Raw genomic sequence first — 15,148 nt, 5'->3', positions numbered from 1 at the left:
TATACTACTAGTGTTCTTGATAAAATAAATAGTTTAGGATTATAACAAAAGAATGTACAAAATCGTGATTGGGGTGGCATCTCTGGGCCCCAAATAATTTTGCTAGGGGCCATGGACGTGGTTTTTTTTTTCTCTCTCTTTTTCTTTATATACTATGGACCTATCAGAGCACATTGGTGAAGGAATTATTTAATGGCTAATAGAAACTGCAACCCAGCTCCACTCACCTTCCAAAACAACCCCTTCTCTGTGCCTTCCATTACACAATCTTATTGCCCCTCCTCTCCAGTGGCAGAAATCCATCAGACCACCCCTCCCCCCAACCATGGAAACTTCTTGAGCATCCCCCCATCGCCCAAAACCCTATCCCAGTCAGTCTGAATGTAGGCAGTGTTACCAACATTTTGTTTAGGCCGCTCAGCATTACCAGCCATTGGAGGGCAGTTTCTTAAAAATTTTATGTATATATATTAATGTTTATATAAAACTCCTTTAAAGTTATTTATTTTTTCAGTTTCCTATTCACTTTTATTACGGCATCAATAACCTAGATGTTATGATGCCAGTTTTAGTAGCCATAAATCAATCATTTGAGACAGAATGGTGCTTGGTCCCTCCAGAAACTGCCAAAGGAGACAGACATCCTCCCTGCTAGTAAGGCAACATGAACCTTCGAGACAAACTTTCTTTGTTTCAATGGAAATTGGGGTATTGTACAAAGTACTTCCATCAGCCTGTAGAATCGGTACCCCTTTTCGGCAGCACCATCTTTTTTGCCCCTTCACGTTTATAACAATTTTGTAGAGGCAGAATTTAATGATTTTTAAATTCCTCGGGAGCATGAGAAAATAGTAGAAATAAAGCCACTTATTTCTACTGTTCTAGGATCTGGCAACTCCATAAAGTAATGGACAATACTTGTCCCTCCTTTTGAATAGGAAAAGTTCCTAATCAATATGGCTACCCAGGAGTTTAGTGCTCCTGTGGGCTAAATCACAGACGAGACAGCACTTCTGAGTTTCATGGAAGATTTTACAGGCAGTCCCTGGTTATCGGTTGGGTGGTGAGAGGCAAAAACCGCCATTAACCGAAACTCAGCGATTTATGGCACCACAACTCTATTATCAGCACCTTATGGCGCCAATAACCGAAAGTCAGCTGTTATGGCACCGTAAATTGCTGATTGTATGGAGCTAGAGAAGCGCCAGAAAATCGAATCACCTTTAACCATGTCCGCCGATAACTAGGTACTGCCTTTACTTGTTGTCTGTCCTAACCTTGTCTACTAATCTGGAAGTGACTACAAGAGATCTTTTAGTCTTGTAGGATTATTTTGAGTTACTGTTGCAAAGACTTTTTTGCAAACCTTTTGGGGCTGCTCTGCAATTTCATGGAGAGCACCTCAGGGCCCATAAAGAATGTACTGCAATTTCCTGATGACTACTCTGCTAAAATACACTCTTTCATTATGTATAGGACTTCAACTATCTTTTTCAATCAGGAAGACATAACATCCTCACCACCATTCCCCTCCACCCTTTAATAGTGCTTCAGATGGAGAAGGATGGGTACAGATGTAAGGTCATGTCCTTTGGGTTTAGCCATTGCTCAGAGAATCTTCATTGTAATTAGCAGTAATTGTTGTCCAGAAACACAGAAAAGGAATTCAACAGGTAACCTACTAAGATGATTGGCTTATCATGGAGCCACCATGGAAGAGTACCTTGAAACCTAAGAGTATTTAGTTATCAATGGGCTCAAATCAAAATAGACATATACTGTGGCTGAGACTTTATTGGGATGCCCTTGACAGTGCATTGTCTTCCTACCCAGACTCAAACTGGAATAAGGAAGGACTGGCAAAGGTTCCTTACTGACTCCAAGTTTTTATACATTCAACTTCCCTGCCAGATATATACTTAGCTATAGACTCCGTCGTCTCCGACAGAATTTCAAATTTCGCGGCACACGCTACCGGTAGGTCAGGTGATCTACCGCCCTGCCCTGGGTGGCAGGACTAGGAACCATTCCCGTTTTCTAATCAGAATTCTTCTGTCGCCCGGGCCATCAACATTGTTGTTGGTTCCTCTCGATTGGTTTTTCTTTTTTCACTGGCAATTGATCTTCTTGACCGACTTTTGGTGACGTATCTGGATTGTTGGATTGGCATACGCTTTTGTGGACTGTTTTGTGGACTTGATTTTGGATTTTTCTTTAAAAATGTCTGACTCTGGAATGGTTGTGAGACGTTGTGTGAATGTAGGCTGTAAGGTGAGGTTGCCGAAAGCTTCGGTAGACCCTCACACTGTATGCAAGGGTTGCAGGGAGTATGAATGTTCTTTTACTAATACTTGCAAGGAATGTGAGAATTTGAGTGAGAACGAATGGAAGAATCTAACTAATTATTTGAAAAAGTTAGAGAGAGAAAGAGTGAAGAAGGCTTCTTATAGAAGTTTAAGTAGTTCGAGATCTGAACTAATTCCTAGCTTGGGATCTTCCCCAAGGGTAAGTATTGCTACTTCTCCTTCCATTGCAGCCCCTTCTCCTATTGCAGAACCTGTAGATTCAGCGAAAGAACTTGCGGATCTAAAAGCAGCCTTCAAGTTGATGGAAAACAAAATGGCTGCCATTCAAGGTAAGGCTAGTGTATTTTTGTGATTTTCAGGGACAGTGATATGAGTGTCCCCAGTGTAGTGGAGGGGGCATCTGGTCGGCTCCGCAACGCTCCTAGGTCTAGACCTCTTCCAAGCTCACATGCCCAGAGGAGAAGGAATGTCGAAAACCGAAAGAGGTTGTGGAGAATCCCCACCGATCAGGTGTCCCTTCGGCGGTTTCTGTGACACCCCAGACTGCCAAGGATCGCTATTGCTAAAGCGTCCTGCGTGAGTGTTTTTCGTCGTCGGGATCTTCATCTCCGAGACGTGATTGGAGGGATTCAGATCGCTCTCGACCACTCAAGAGGAGTTGGAAGGCTCCGACGATTGACTCGAGCCCAGAAAACTTCTCTGAGGAGTCTCCTTCGGGAGTTAAGAAGGCAAGAAGAGCCATTCTTTCAACCAGAGTGAGAGAAGTCAGGAGGTGGAGGCTATGGACTCCTCCCCTCCTCCTTCCCCTCCTCCCGAAGAGGATGAAGAGGAGGCTACGAAGAGGTTCATGATGGCTATGCAAGAACAGATTTCGTCTTTTGTAGGATTCCTTTCAAAGGAGCCTCCTAGAAGGAAAGACTCTTCCTTCCGATCAAAAGATCCTCCAGACGTATGGAGGTATCGGCCGCCAGGATCGATGCTCCTACTCGAGGTGAGGCTTCCTGTACGAACGTGGATGAACCGATCAGACGTATGGCACCGGCCAGGAGTGAGAGTCACCCAGGAGGCAGGAGCCAAGAGCAGGAGTGAGGAGTCACCCAGGAGGCAGGAGCCAAGAGCCAGAGTGTGGAGTCATCCAGGCAGGAGGCAGGAGCAGAGGCAATAGAGCCAGGAGGCAAGAGGCAGAGCAGGAGTCAGAGTCAGGAGTCAGGAGTCAGGCAGGAGTCAGCGTCAGGAGTCAGGACAGGTCAGGAGGACAGGAGTCAGGAGTCAAGAGGCAGGAGTCAGGAGGCAGGAGCAGGAGTCAGGAGGTCAGGAGGCAGGAGTCGGCAGTCAGGAGGCAGGAGGTCAGGAGGCAAGAGTCAAGAGCCTCAGGAGGCAGGAGTCAGGAGGCAAAGAGTCAAGGAGCCAGGAGGCAGAGTCGGAGACTCTTTCCTGGAATTTATGACTCTTCTCCAAATAGAAGCTCCTCTCCTTCAGATCGTAGGAGGTCTGGGAAGGACTCTCCCTCCAAACGAGAGCTTTCTCCTTCGTCTGATCGAGGTTTGGACGATTTGTCTGATGACGAATGTCCGGCAAATGAAAGACTCTCGAGTTATAAGGTCTTAGCCTCATTGTTGCTACAAGAGTTTGGAGACTCTCATAGTCCGGCGGCTCCTCCTTCTCCTCGTTCTCTCTTTTCGAGCTCGGCTACGGCAAAATCTTCGGCCTTTCTGAAAATGAAGCCTGCAATTTCGATGAAGAAGGCACTCCATTCTTTAGATTCTTGGATGGACAAGAAGAAAGAGTTGGGAAAGACGGTATTCTGCATGCCTCCTTCCAAACTCCATGGAAAGAGAGGTATTTGGTATGGGACAGGAGAGACTATGGGTCTTTCTCTTCCTGCCTCGGCAGATGCGGACTTTTTTTTCCAATTTAGTGGAGGCCTCTAGAGTCACTCTTTAGGATCGGTCAGATCGACGTGGAGCACTTCGGAGTTGAACCACTTTCTAAAGGGACTTTTTGTCACTTTAGAAGTGTTCAACTTTCTGGATTGGTCACTCGGAGTTCTGGCCAACAAATCTAAAGATCCGGAGTTTCTTAAAAACCCGGAGATTCTCCATAGCGTCCTGTCTTGCATGGACAAGGCAGTACAGGACAGTTCGGGAGAAGTGGCTTCCCTTTTTGGTGCTAGTCTTCTGAAGAAGAGATCAGTATATGGATCCCTATTATCAAAAGGGGTTTCTCCGAGCCAGAGGACTGCTTTATTGTTCGCCCCTCTGTCGGATCATCTGTTTCCTTCTCAGTTAGTGAAGGATATATCTCGCTAGCTAACTGAGAAGGCGACACAGGACCTACTAGTACAAATGTCCAAGAAAGGACGCCCTGTAGTGTCGACGATTAAGAAGGACTCTCGTCCTCCTCAGCAGCCCTTTCGTGGAAGTGCAGCGGCTCGTCCCCCTGCCAGAAAGAAGAGCTCTGACAAGAGAGGAAGGTCTTCCTTTAGACCTTTCAAGAAAACCAAATGACTTGTTGCTCCTTCAAGCACCAGTGGGCGCCAGACTCCTGAACTTTGCAGGAGTATGGGCAAAAAGGGGAGCCGACCCTTGGTCAGTCTCGGTCCTAAAGAAAGGATACGTAATCCCCTTCGAGGACAGCCCTCCTCGAACATCTACGCCTCGGGAACTGTCAGCGAGGTACAGAGACCCTGTAATGAGAAAGACTCTCCTTCAAATGGTGGAACAAATGTGGGAAAAGGAGGCCATCGAACTTGTGCAGGATCCACACTCCCCAGGATTTTACAATCGCCTTTTTCTAGTACCAAAGGCATCGGGGGGGTGGAGACCAGTTCTGGACGTAAGCGCTCTGAATCGCTTTGTTCAGAAAAAGAAGTTCCGTATGGAAACGTCCGCGTTCAGAGTAATGTCGGTCTCTTCGTCCAGGTAGATTGGATGGTCTCTCTGGACTTGCAAGATGCGTATTTCCACGTTCCCATTCACCATTTGTCAAAGAAATATCTTCGGTTTGTAATAGGAGACAAGATTTTTCAATTCAGGCTCTGTGCTTCGGTCTGTCTACAGCTCGCAGGTATTCACCAACCTGATGGCGAATGTGGCAAGATGGCTTCACCTAGAGGAATAAAACATCTCCCTCTACTTAGAACGACTGGCTGATCAGGGCCAAGTCGGAGATTCAGTGCTTGGAGGACTTATCAGTAACAAGAAACATGATAGAATCGCTGGGGTTACTCGTGAACCTCGAGAAGTCGCAGCTGATCCCCAGCCAGAGCTTGGTCTATCTGGGGATTCAGATGGATTCTCGGGGTTTTCGAGTATTTCCTTCGCGAGAAAGAATCACTCGAGGTTTGTCGAAAATCTCGAGCTTCTTAGAGAGAAAGAGCAGTTCAGCGAGGGATTATCTGAGCCTTTTAGGGACCCTGTCCTCACTAGAAGTTCTTCTCTCTGGGGAGGCTTCACCTTCGCCCTCTTCAGTTTTTCCTGAAAGGGTGTTTGGAGTCTGGAAGACGGGACAACTCTCGGACATCTTCCCTCTTCCCACGAGATAAAAGATCTCTTGAAGTGGTGGATCCTTCCTCTTCAAAAGAACGAAGGCGTATCGCTTGCCCTGCAGAACCCAGACCAAGTGTTATATTCCGACGCTTCGGAGTCGGGATGGGGAGCGACGCTAGGAGCAAGGGATGTGTCAGGCACCTGGACAAAGGAACAGGTGTCCTGGCACATCAATTGCAAGGAACTAGTGGCCATACACCTAGCCTTAAAGTTCTTCGAAGAGATAGTCAGAGGTGGGGTGATACAGATAAACTCAGACAACACCACGGCTCTGGCTTACATACACAAGCAAGGAGGCACTCACTCTTTCTCCCTCTTTCAGTTAACAAAACACCTGTTAACCTGGACAGAAGAAAGAGGCATAACTCTCCTCACAAGATTTGTACAAGGGATAAAGAATGTGAGAGCGGACAGACTGAGCAGGAGGAATCAGGTCCTTCCCACAGAATGGACTCTACACGAAGAAGTGTGTCGAAGTCTTTGGTCCCTGTGGGGGAGACCTCACATAGACCTGTTTGCGACGTTCCTCTCCAAAAGAGTAGAGATCTTTTGCTCTCTAGTGGAAGATCCGAGAGCCTTCGCAATAGACGCGTTTCTCCTGGATTGGTCGGGTGTGGACGCCTACGCCTTTCCCCCGTTCAAGATCCTGGGGGAAGTGCTCAGGAAGTTCGTAGCTTCAAAGAGCACGAAGTTGACACTAATAGCCCCATTTTGGCCAGCCCAGGAATGGTTCACGGAGGTACTGGGAGTGGATAGTGGACTTCCCCAGATCTCTTCCAAACAGACCAGATCTACTCAGACAACCCCACTTCGAGAGGTTTCATCACAACCTCCCAGGTCTCGCTCTGACTGCCTTTCGACTATCGAAAGACTTGTCAGAGCGAGGGGCTTTTCTCGCAAGGCTGCGGGCTCTATCGCTAGCCCGCAGAGCTTCGACGAGAAGAGTATACCAATCGAAGTGGGAAGTCTTTAGGAGGTGGTGTAAGAGTCAGAAGCTGTCCTCCTCCAGTACCTCTATAGTGAATATTGCCGATTTCCTCCTCTTTCTGAGAGAGGAATCACACCTATCTGTCTCAACAATAAAGGGATACAGAAGCATGCTGTCTTCAGTATTTAGAAATCGAGGGCTAGATATTGCAGACAACAAAGATCTACACGATCTAATTAGATCCTTTGAAACTTCAAAAGCAGCAACTCCTAGAACACCTAGTTGGAATCTGGACGTGGTCCTGAAATTCCTTTTATCAGATAAATTCGAGCCTTTACATCTGGCTTCCTTCCGCGACGTCACTAGGAAATGTTTATTCCTGTTGTCTCTCGCTACAGCCAAGAGGACGAGCGAATTACACGCTCTGGATTCCACGGTGGGGTTCAAAGGAGATGCTGCCATCTGTTCTTTCCAGACAATGTTTTCTGGCAAAGAACGAAAAACCCATCAAAAACCTTGGCCCAGAAGTTTTGAGGTAAAAGGCCTATCTAACCTGGTAGGCAGAGAGATAGAGAGATCTCTCTGTCCAGTGAGAGCTCTTAAATTCTATTTAGAGAGGAAGAGACAGATGGAGCTTGTCAACAAGGTCTTTGGTGTGCGGTGAAGAATCCCAAAAGACTCATGTCCAAGAACGCCTTGGCTTTCTTTGTGAGAAGCGTAATTACGGACGCTCACAAGAACTGCTCGGAGGAATCCTTCGGTCTTCTAAAGGTTAAGACCCATGAGGTGAGAGCAGTAGCAACGTCCTTGGCGTTCCAAAAGAATATGTCTCTTAAAAATATCATTGAGACTACGTATTGGAGGTGCAATTCAGTGTTTGCATCTCATTATCTGAAGGACGTGAGAGTGACCTATGAGAAGTGCTTCTCTCTAGGTCCATTTGTATCAGCAGATACAGTGCTGGGTCTTGGAGCAAAGACTGATCCTTAATATTTTGATTTTATCGTACATAAACCCTCTTGTCAGATATATGCTTGGTTTTCTATTAGCAAGCTCACGGATGTCGCACGGGCGCATAGTGTCATTGCTGGTAGGGGATCAGGGATATGTATGGCTAGTCGGGGAGTACAAAATTTTTTTTGTATATTTTGTATAAACGAAAGTGTAATTATGTTTCGAGTTTTTGGTTGTTTGTAAGGAGTTCGGGGATAGCTCCTTGCAATCTTAGAACTAACAGGGATGTTAGGATCAGGTGATCGGGATCGGTGTTGTGCTCCTTGAACAAGGTGTATTGTCATGTTAGTGGAATAGCACCCAATGACAAAGGCCTTTAGGCTCTGCCGAGTAAGTGGATAAGACCCCATTGGCAGACCCACAAGAACTCTTAGCCATAGATCAATATCTTGCTGAGGCTCTTGAGGCTAAGCAGACTCCAAGGCAGTAGCCGCGAAGTCTTCAGCATAATCAGGTAGGAACCAAGGTTTATTAATACCTACAACATATGTTGTTTACCTGTCTATTTCAGTAGTTAGCTGTCTCTTACCCACCACCAATGGGTGCTAATCAGCTAAGTATATATCTGGCAGGGAAGTTGAATGTATAAAAATGATATTGTCATGTTACAATAAAGTTTTATACATACTTACCTGACAGATATATACGATTAATGGCCCACCCAGCCTCCCCGCAGGAGACAGGTGGAAGAGAAGAATTCTGATTAGAAAATGGGAATGGTTCCTAGTCCTGCCACCCAGGGCAGGGCGGTAGATCACCTGACCTACCGGTAGCGTGTGCCGCGAAATTTGAAATTCTGTCGGAGACGACGGAGTCTATAGCTAAGTATATATCTGTCAGGTAAGTATGTATAAAACTTTATTGTAACATGACAATATAATTTTTCCCAGCAACATTTGCAGCAAATCCTAAACCTGTGACAATTCACATCTGGGTAGATCCAATTCCCAGGACTGGATATGAACAAAGTCTGCCTCTTGCATGCCTGGAAAAGGCTTCCTGGTTGCCTCCACCCCCAAAGTGAAGTACTAGTTTGGAAGATATTCCATCCATGGCCTAGGAAGGAAACGCTGCAAAGCAGGTGAGACTGACTCCACTATCCTTGTGGGAAGTAATACAAATGGCTGCCTCCTGGACAGATTGAGAAGTTCATTAGAAGGGTCGTCAGGTAGTTGGAATCTGGTCACCTGTCTTAGAGAGGTGTCACATCAGTTTCCTGGCTCAGAAAATTGATGCCTCCAAAGAGGACCCACATTTTATTGGTCGTAGGCAATATGACTACAGTGATATATATCAAGATCTTGGGTTTCTGCTTTGCCCCTTTTGATGTAGTCTAACTTGATGGATGGCTCTGGTAAGGAAGTAGTACATGTCAGCAATCCACCTTGTGAGGTCTCTCAATTTAGTAATAGGCACTGTTTACCCAGAATGCAGCCTCAACCTAGTGGATGCTTTACAAATCCTTTTAGATAATTGTTACTGTGCTTCTGCATGTGAAAGTGGACTTGTTAGTCAAACGTGAAAAACAACTTCCAGTGTTTGTGTCTTCAAACTTGTACAGTCAGGCAAAAGCAAGAGATACATTCCTATTAAAATTGAATACATGAAGGACAATCTACCTTTTTACTCCATTGTCCCATATTTCGAAGGTTTTGAGCAAACTGCTAACCTTCAAGAAAACTGCCTATCTGATAGTCCCAAATTGGCCTGAGTTTTCTTACTGCTGCTTCAGCAATGGGCAAGAAAATAAGTTCTAATACAGTGTATTTAAAATGAGTTTGGATTACCTCCATGAGAACTGGTTTAGTCTTGATTGAAACTGCTCCACATTTTCTGATCTGTGTGTTTGAGGATAACTACCTTGATACTACTGCAGTTCTGATGTAAAAGGCTGGGTTAGCTGAGCCTTGGTTTTGTAGGGTTGGCATTGATTCATATACTGTATAGTAAGTAGATAGTGTATTGCAAAGACTGGGTCTTGCAAAGCTTCTCTTCATTGGATCCATGAATAGGGTTTTTTTTACCCTAGTGTTCTCAATTCAGTAGTCTTAATGCAACTACAACTTATCTGATGCAGAAAGGTGGTCTCCTTGTATGTCTTTGCATCCCAACTCTCTTGTATGGGGACTGCGCTTCATCGCCATACACCTAACCATCTCCTGGTTGGTCTATCATTTCTAGCTAAGAATGGAGACCCTTTGAAGAAGGAAGTCCCCATTCTTCAGTGGGACCTCAATATTACAAACTTACGTAGATGTCCTGGAAGACATACCTAATCTGTGAGTTGGTGCATTGCTGGGGTACTTGGGACCATTTCTTTCTAAAAGGTCTCCCAAGTTTACAAGGTGGTCATCAGAAGTGATGTCTCCTCAAACACTGCTGCCGTTACATCAGACAAATTCAACTACAACGTGCGTTTTCAGGTATTATAGTTAGTCTCAGCCCCATAGTCACCTTACTCGAAAACAAAGTCTCCATGATACCATGGTAATTCTGAGACATGGCTAGGGAGGGAGCTCAATATTAGTGTATCCCAACCCAGTGTAATTAGTAGGAGTCACTGATGGTGAGTGACAGTATTACGTGCCATCGATTAGGGGGGAATCAGGCGGGAAAGAGGTGCTGTTACTTCTATAGCCCACAAATTCACTGATGGCAACTTTTAGACTGGCTTAAATCAAGAAGCAGGCAGCTCATGAGCTTAGTTGTGATCTTGACTTCAGGGGAGGATGTACTGCCTCTCTCGACCACATGATGTCTTTTTATAAATTTGCTCATAAATATACCCAGGGGTTGCTGTTGGTTTTAGTTCTTATCTTTTATTAGTATATGTAGCATGTCAGTTATAAATGTAATTTTACAAAGAAATATTAGAAAAGACTTAGAAATCTAAAAAAGTTACTGCATGTTTGTTCTCGGTAAATTTATGTAAATATTTTACAAAAAATATGCTCAGAATTTGTTACTAATTTTATTTATATGTTTTGATATTGAGTGAGCTCTTATTATGATTTTACTGAATATAATAAGAAAAACATGTATAACTTAGTAAAATTTACAATTGTCTAGTGAAAGAGGCCCCACAAGTGGTTGTAAATAGTCATTCTCAACTTCTTGTGGTAGGTAGGGAAAATTTTTTAGAATTTTTTTTTTCTTATACTAAGTGCATTTGCATATCTTTCTCTTTTCATTGACATGTTTTTTTTTTCTTAAATTGGTTGATCTCTAAGTTTCCCCAGCCTGGGGTGCAGGATATTGAACTTTTATCCTGTCTATTAAGGGTAAATTTATTTGTGTTTGGTATTATAATTGCTTCACTATTATTTTATAAGTAGTGGCAGCAAAGTCTTAGAGAAAAATGAATGAGGGAGAGAGAAATTTTTTGAATAACTGGAATGTTGATTTTGCATGTCTGATACATGAATCATGGAAGTCATTCAAATATGAAATTAGAGCATTCATCTGATTATTGTTCAATAATACTTGAAGTAGCTATAAATTCATAAAAAATCATAACTGCATTAGCATTTCTGTTAACCCTCACTCTCCTTGATGTACTAATGTTGTTGTTATTAGTTTAGAGTTTAGGTATGTAATATTGTGATAATTGCTATTATTTTAGTCTTATACTATTATAGTCAACAACTTTTCTTTTTTTTTTTTACTTTTCTAGATTTTGGGTTTAGCAACTTCTATACACCTGGCGTTTTACTATCCACTTGGTGTGGTTCTCCACCTTATGCAGCACCAGAGCTATTTGAAGGGAAGGAGTACGATGGACCCAAAGTTGATATCTGGGTAAGGAGTAAATGAAATAGGCTGTACAGTTGGTCATAGCTTATTTTTCAATGTTTACTAAGGTCTCATATGGTAATAAAAATTTAATTAGATGCAAATGTGATAAAAAATGAATGAGCTTTATTGCAATGTACATAACTTGAAATCTTTTGGACCCAGTGCCTTTTATGGAGTCAGTGTAACTGGCTTTGGGAATCAGCCTTTAACAGTTTTATCCTTTTTGTCTGTTGCTTATTAGCCTAAAGTTGAATTATTAACTAAATTAAAAAAAACATCCCAGTCCTCAGTTGAGTCTCTATTAAGGGGACCGTCCGCTATGATGTCTATTTTTTTTATTTATTACGCAAAATACATAATTTTCATATATGTTTTAGATATATATAATACCTTCATCATATAAAAATTTCAAGTCATTTGATCAAAAACTTTTCGTTTTATTAGCAAAAATCATGATTAAAAAAAAAAAAAATTGGTAGAGTTTTCTCCGCTAATATGACATCATTGTATTTGAAAATCATACCATAAAAACTTCTTTATATACGGAACAATTCTGTGTGACAGAATTTTGATTTTTTAATTTTTTTATTTTTTATGATTTTTTTTTTTTTTTTTTAGTCTAGACACTCAAAAAATTCTTTAAAAAAAAGAAAAAAAGAAATCAAAATTCTGTCACACAGAATTATGGGATTTTTATTCCTCTTTCCAATGATATCTTTTTCTCTAAAATTGGATAATAAATAACTGAGTAATGGTTACCGACATGCGCATAAGTATGTTTTTGAGTTATGAGCTCCCAAAAATTTGCTATGTAAATTTTCGCTTTTTTCTTATAAAAGTCAAAACAACATTATTATAATTACTTTATTTGTACTTTTATTGTTGATTTCTACATCAAGGATCGTGGTCCTACCCCTAAAAGTGGTGTTAATACCCTCAGCGTGACACCAGATAATGATGTTGACGGCGAGACATGAGACAATGAGGGCAGCTGAAAACAATTAATTTTCGTGTTTTTCTTTCAGCACACTCCTGGCCTTCGCTAATTTTGCTAGCCATAGTTGCTGAGTAGCCTTCTTGATCTTAGGTAACTTCGGCATTGCTATAAGTTCACTAAGAAGTTATAAAAACAACGTAAATAGCCTAGTAAGCAAACGCAAGTGCCTACGTGCGTGTGACCGCTTTGACGTCTGTGGCGTAACTGAGTCATTCTCCGAGTCTCGCCTATAAATAACCACTCTGAGCAGCTCGCTTCTCACCCAGTGTCACAGTACCTTTCATTGCTACCAGATGTATGAGAATTTCGAAAAAAATCTTAAAAAATCGCTGTATATATGCAAAAATAAACACACAAAAACGATTCTGTCAAACTCAAGTCATACAGACGACGCAGTTACGATGACGTCATCGTTTAAAAACCGCTATATCTTCATTATTTGTGAAAATAATAGGCTGAAACTTCTGGAAAGCATGCACGGCATGTTTCTGCATAGATACAAGTAATAACTCGATTTTTTATTTTTTCAAGTTGACATGTCATCCGCCATAGCGGACGGTCCCCTTAAAGGGACCTAATGTACAATGAATCATTGAGTTGTAGCATGATATCAGACAGAATGTTCAGTTGACCTGATTTTATTGGTGCACTATCAGTTGGTCCTGTCCTGATTTAGTCATAGTACCTCCATTTACATAATTTTTAGTTTTGATGTTTTTGACTTTACAGCTTTTCATCTTAGAAATGATAGAGAAAAAATAAACTTGCATTGGTTTATACATCTTTATGCCAGTCACTGACAAGTATTAAAACACTAAAAATACAAAGGTCAATGCAAAATGTGCCAAATCACTTGAACACAAACATTGAAATGTAAGTAAAATAATATACTGTACAGGCAGTCCCTGGTTATCAGTGGGGGTTCCGTTCTGACTACTTGATGACAAGTGAAAATCGCCAATGCATATGGCGCCAGTGACCAGTTAATGGCACCTCTCTTAGGTATGTATAAGCACCAATACTGTATTATCGGCGCCGATAACTGGAAATTGGCGCATTTTGACGCCAAAAATCAAGAAACGCCATAAAACCGGATTGCCGATAACCAGGGGCTGCCTACAGCAATGTAATATAAAGTATTAAAATCATGTAAAATCTTAGAATTTAAAAATAGTTTTATTTACATGATGTTCATCTGTACAGTGTGCAGTTTGTATGTTGCTTAAGCATTCATCCATGAAACTAGAATAATCAATAGAAAAGTGCATAAGATAATATATCAGCACAATAGTATAATGTATAGACAGAATAAGATATACTAGAAGCTTCATAATGTATAAATTATTGTCATAGAACCTTATATTCATTTGTAATAGTTCTAGCGCTTGGAAACAAATTCAAATGTGGACTTGCAAATGTGTTATGTGCAATCTCTTGTTTGCATTGAATTTGCACCTTTGATAATAGTCTCATGGCTGCAAAGAAAGTTCCTAGTGCTGGTGCTATGAAGCTTAATTCTGTACCATTAGAAAATAGGATAGCTAAACTGAAACACTATGAAAATGTTGAAAAGATTGCTCCCATATCTTGATCTTGCGACTGGAGATCAACAACATTACTACTATTGTCAACCATGCACCATAAGTTATGGGTCTTAACTCATGAAAGAGACAGTGCTCCAGGAATGAAAAATACCATCGTCAACGAGAAAAGATATAAGATCTACACAGAAATGGATCATCTTCTTTTTCTTTGGATTTAACTGTTGACTCATCAGCATATCCAAATAAGCTATGAGTTGGTTTCAGGAGAAATTAATGTCTTTCTTTGAAGTTTCAAGAAGTTGCCTGATGAGAAAGACATAGAATTCAAAGGAAGTTCACGATGGTTTATGGAGTTCAAGCCGGAACACAATTTTCACAATGTTAGGATCAAAGGCCAAAGTATATCAGCTGACATGTTAGCAGCGTCCAAATTCCCTTTGATAATAGCGAAGATTATTGAGTGGAAGTTTCTTTCAGAACAAATATATAATGTGGATGAGACTAGTCATTGCTGGAAGAAAATGCCAGACTGTTCATTTATATCCAAGAAGAAGACTATGATAGGTATCTAGGTCACTGGAGATTGGTTAACCCTTTGTTGTGAGGTAGTGTGAGTGATCTTAAGCTACAACTGCTCTGGCATATCATGCAGGGAATCCTTGAGTACTGAGCACTCCTCATAGCCTCTCTTCCTGTTATATGGATTTTAAATCCAAAGGCTTGGGGGACCATCATTATGTTGAGTTGGTTCTTCATCCACTTTGTACTAGCAGTAGAGAATGAAAGAGTCATCAGTTTTAAGAACTTTCTTGTCTTTTTGACATAGCTTCTGGCCCCCACAAAACCTTGTCGGTTTTCACCTGAATGTTACAGTTGTTTACCTACTGCCCAACACCACCTCTTTATATTTCATTTGATGAAATAGGATTATTACCATCTTATATTGCTGTTACTCTAGGCAAATGCTTAGGCAGACTGTAGGTACAACAGATGATGACAATTAACATCCATGACTG

At 41.9% G+C, this 15,148-nt stretch overlaps 1 protein-coding gene across 2 annotated transcripts in view; it reads left to right on the top strand.

Moving 5' to 3' along the window:
• LOC135216322 (serine/threonine-protein kinase SIK3-like) overlaps nt 1-15,148 on the top strand; it is a 1,037,686-nt gene that overhangs the window by 328,273 nt on the left and 694,265 nt on the right. For both annotated transcript variants that reach the window (XM_064251493.1, XM_064251492.1), the window contains exon 4: nt 11,470-11,594. In XM_064251493.1, the coding sequence (XP_064107563.1) occupies nt 11,470-11,594 (125 nt within the window). The remainder of the gene's footprint in view (nt 1-11,469; nt 11,595-15,148) is intronic.

Source organism: Macrobrachium nipponense, chromosome 6 (genome assembly GCF_015104395.2).
Source record: "Macrobrachium nipponense isolate FS-2020 chromosome 6, ASM1510439v2, whole genome shotgun sequence".
Classification (NCBI taxonomy): Eukaryota; Metazoa; Arthropoda; class Malacostraca; order Decapoda; family Palaemonidae; genus Macrobrachium; species Macrobrachium nipponense.
Note: the sequence above shows the minus strand (reverse complement) of the source record. Positions and strands in the feature narration are given on the sequence as shown.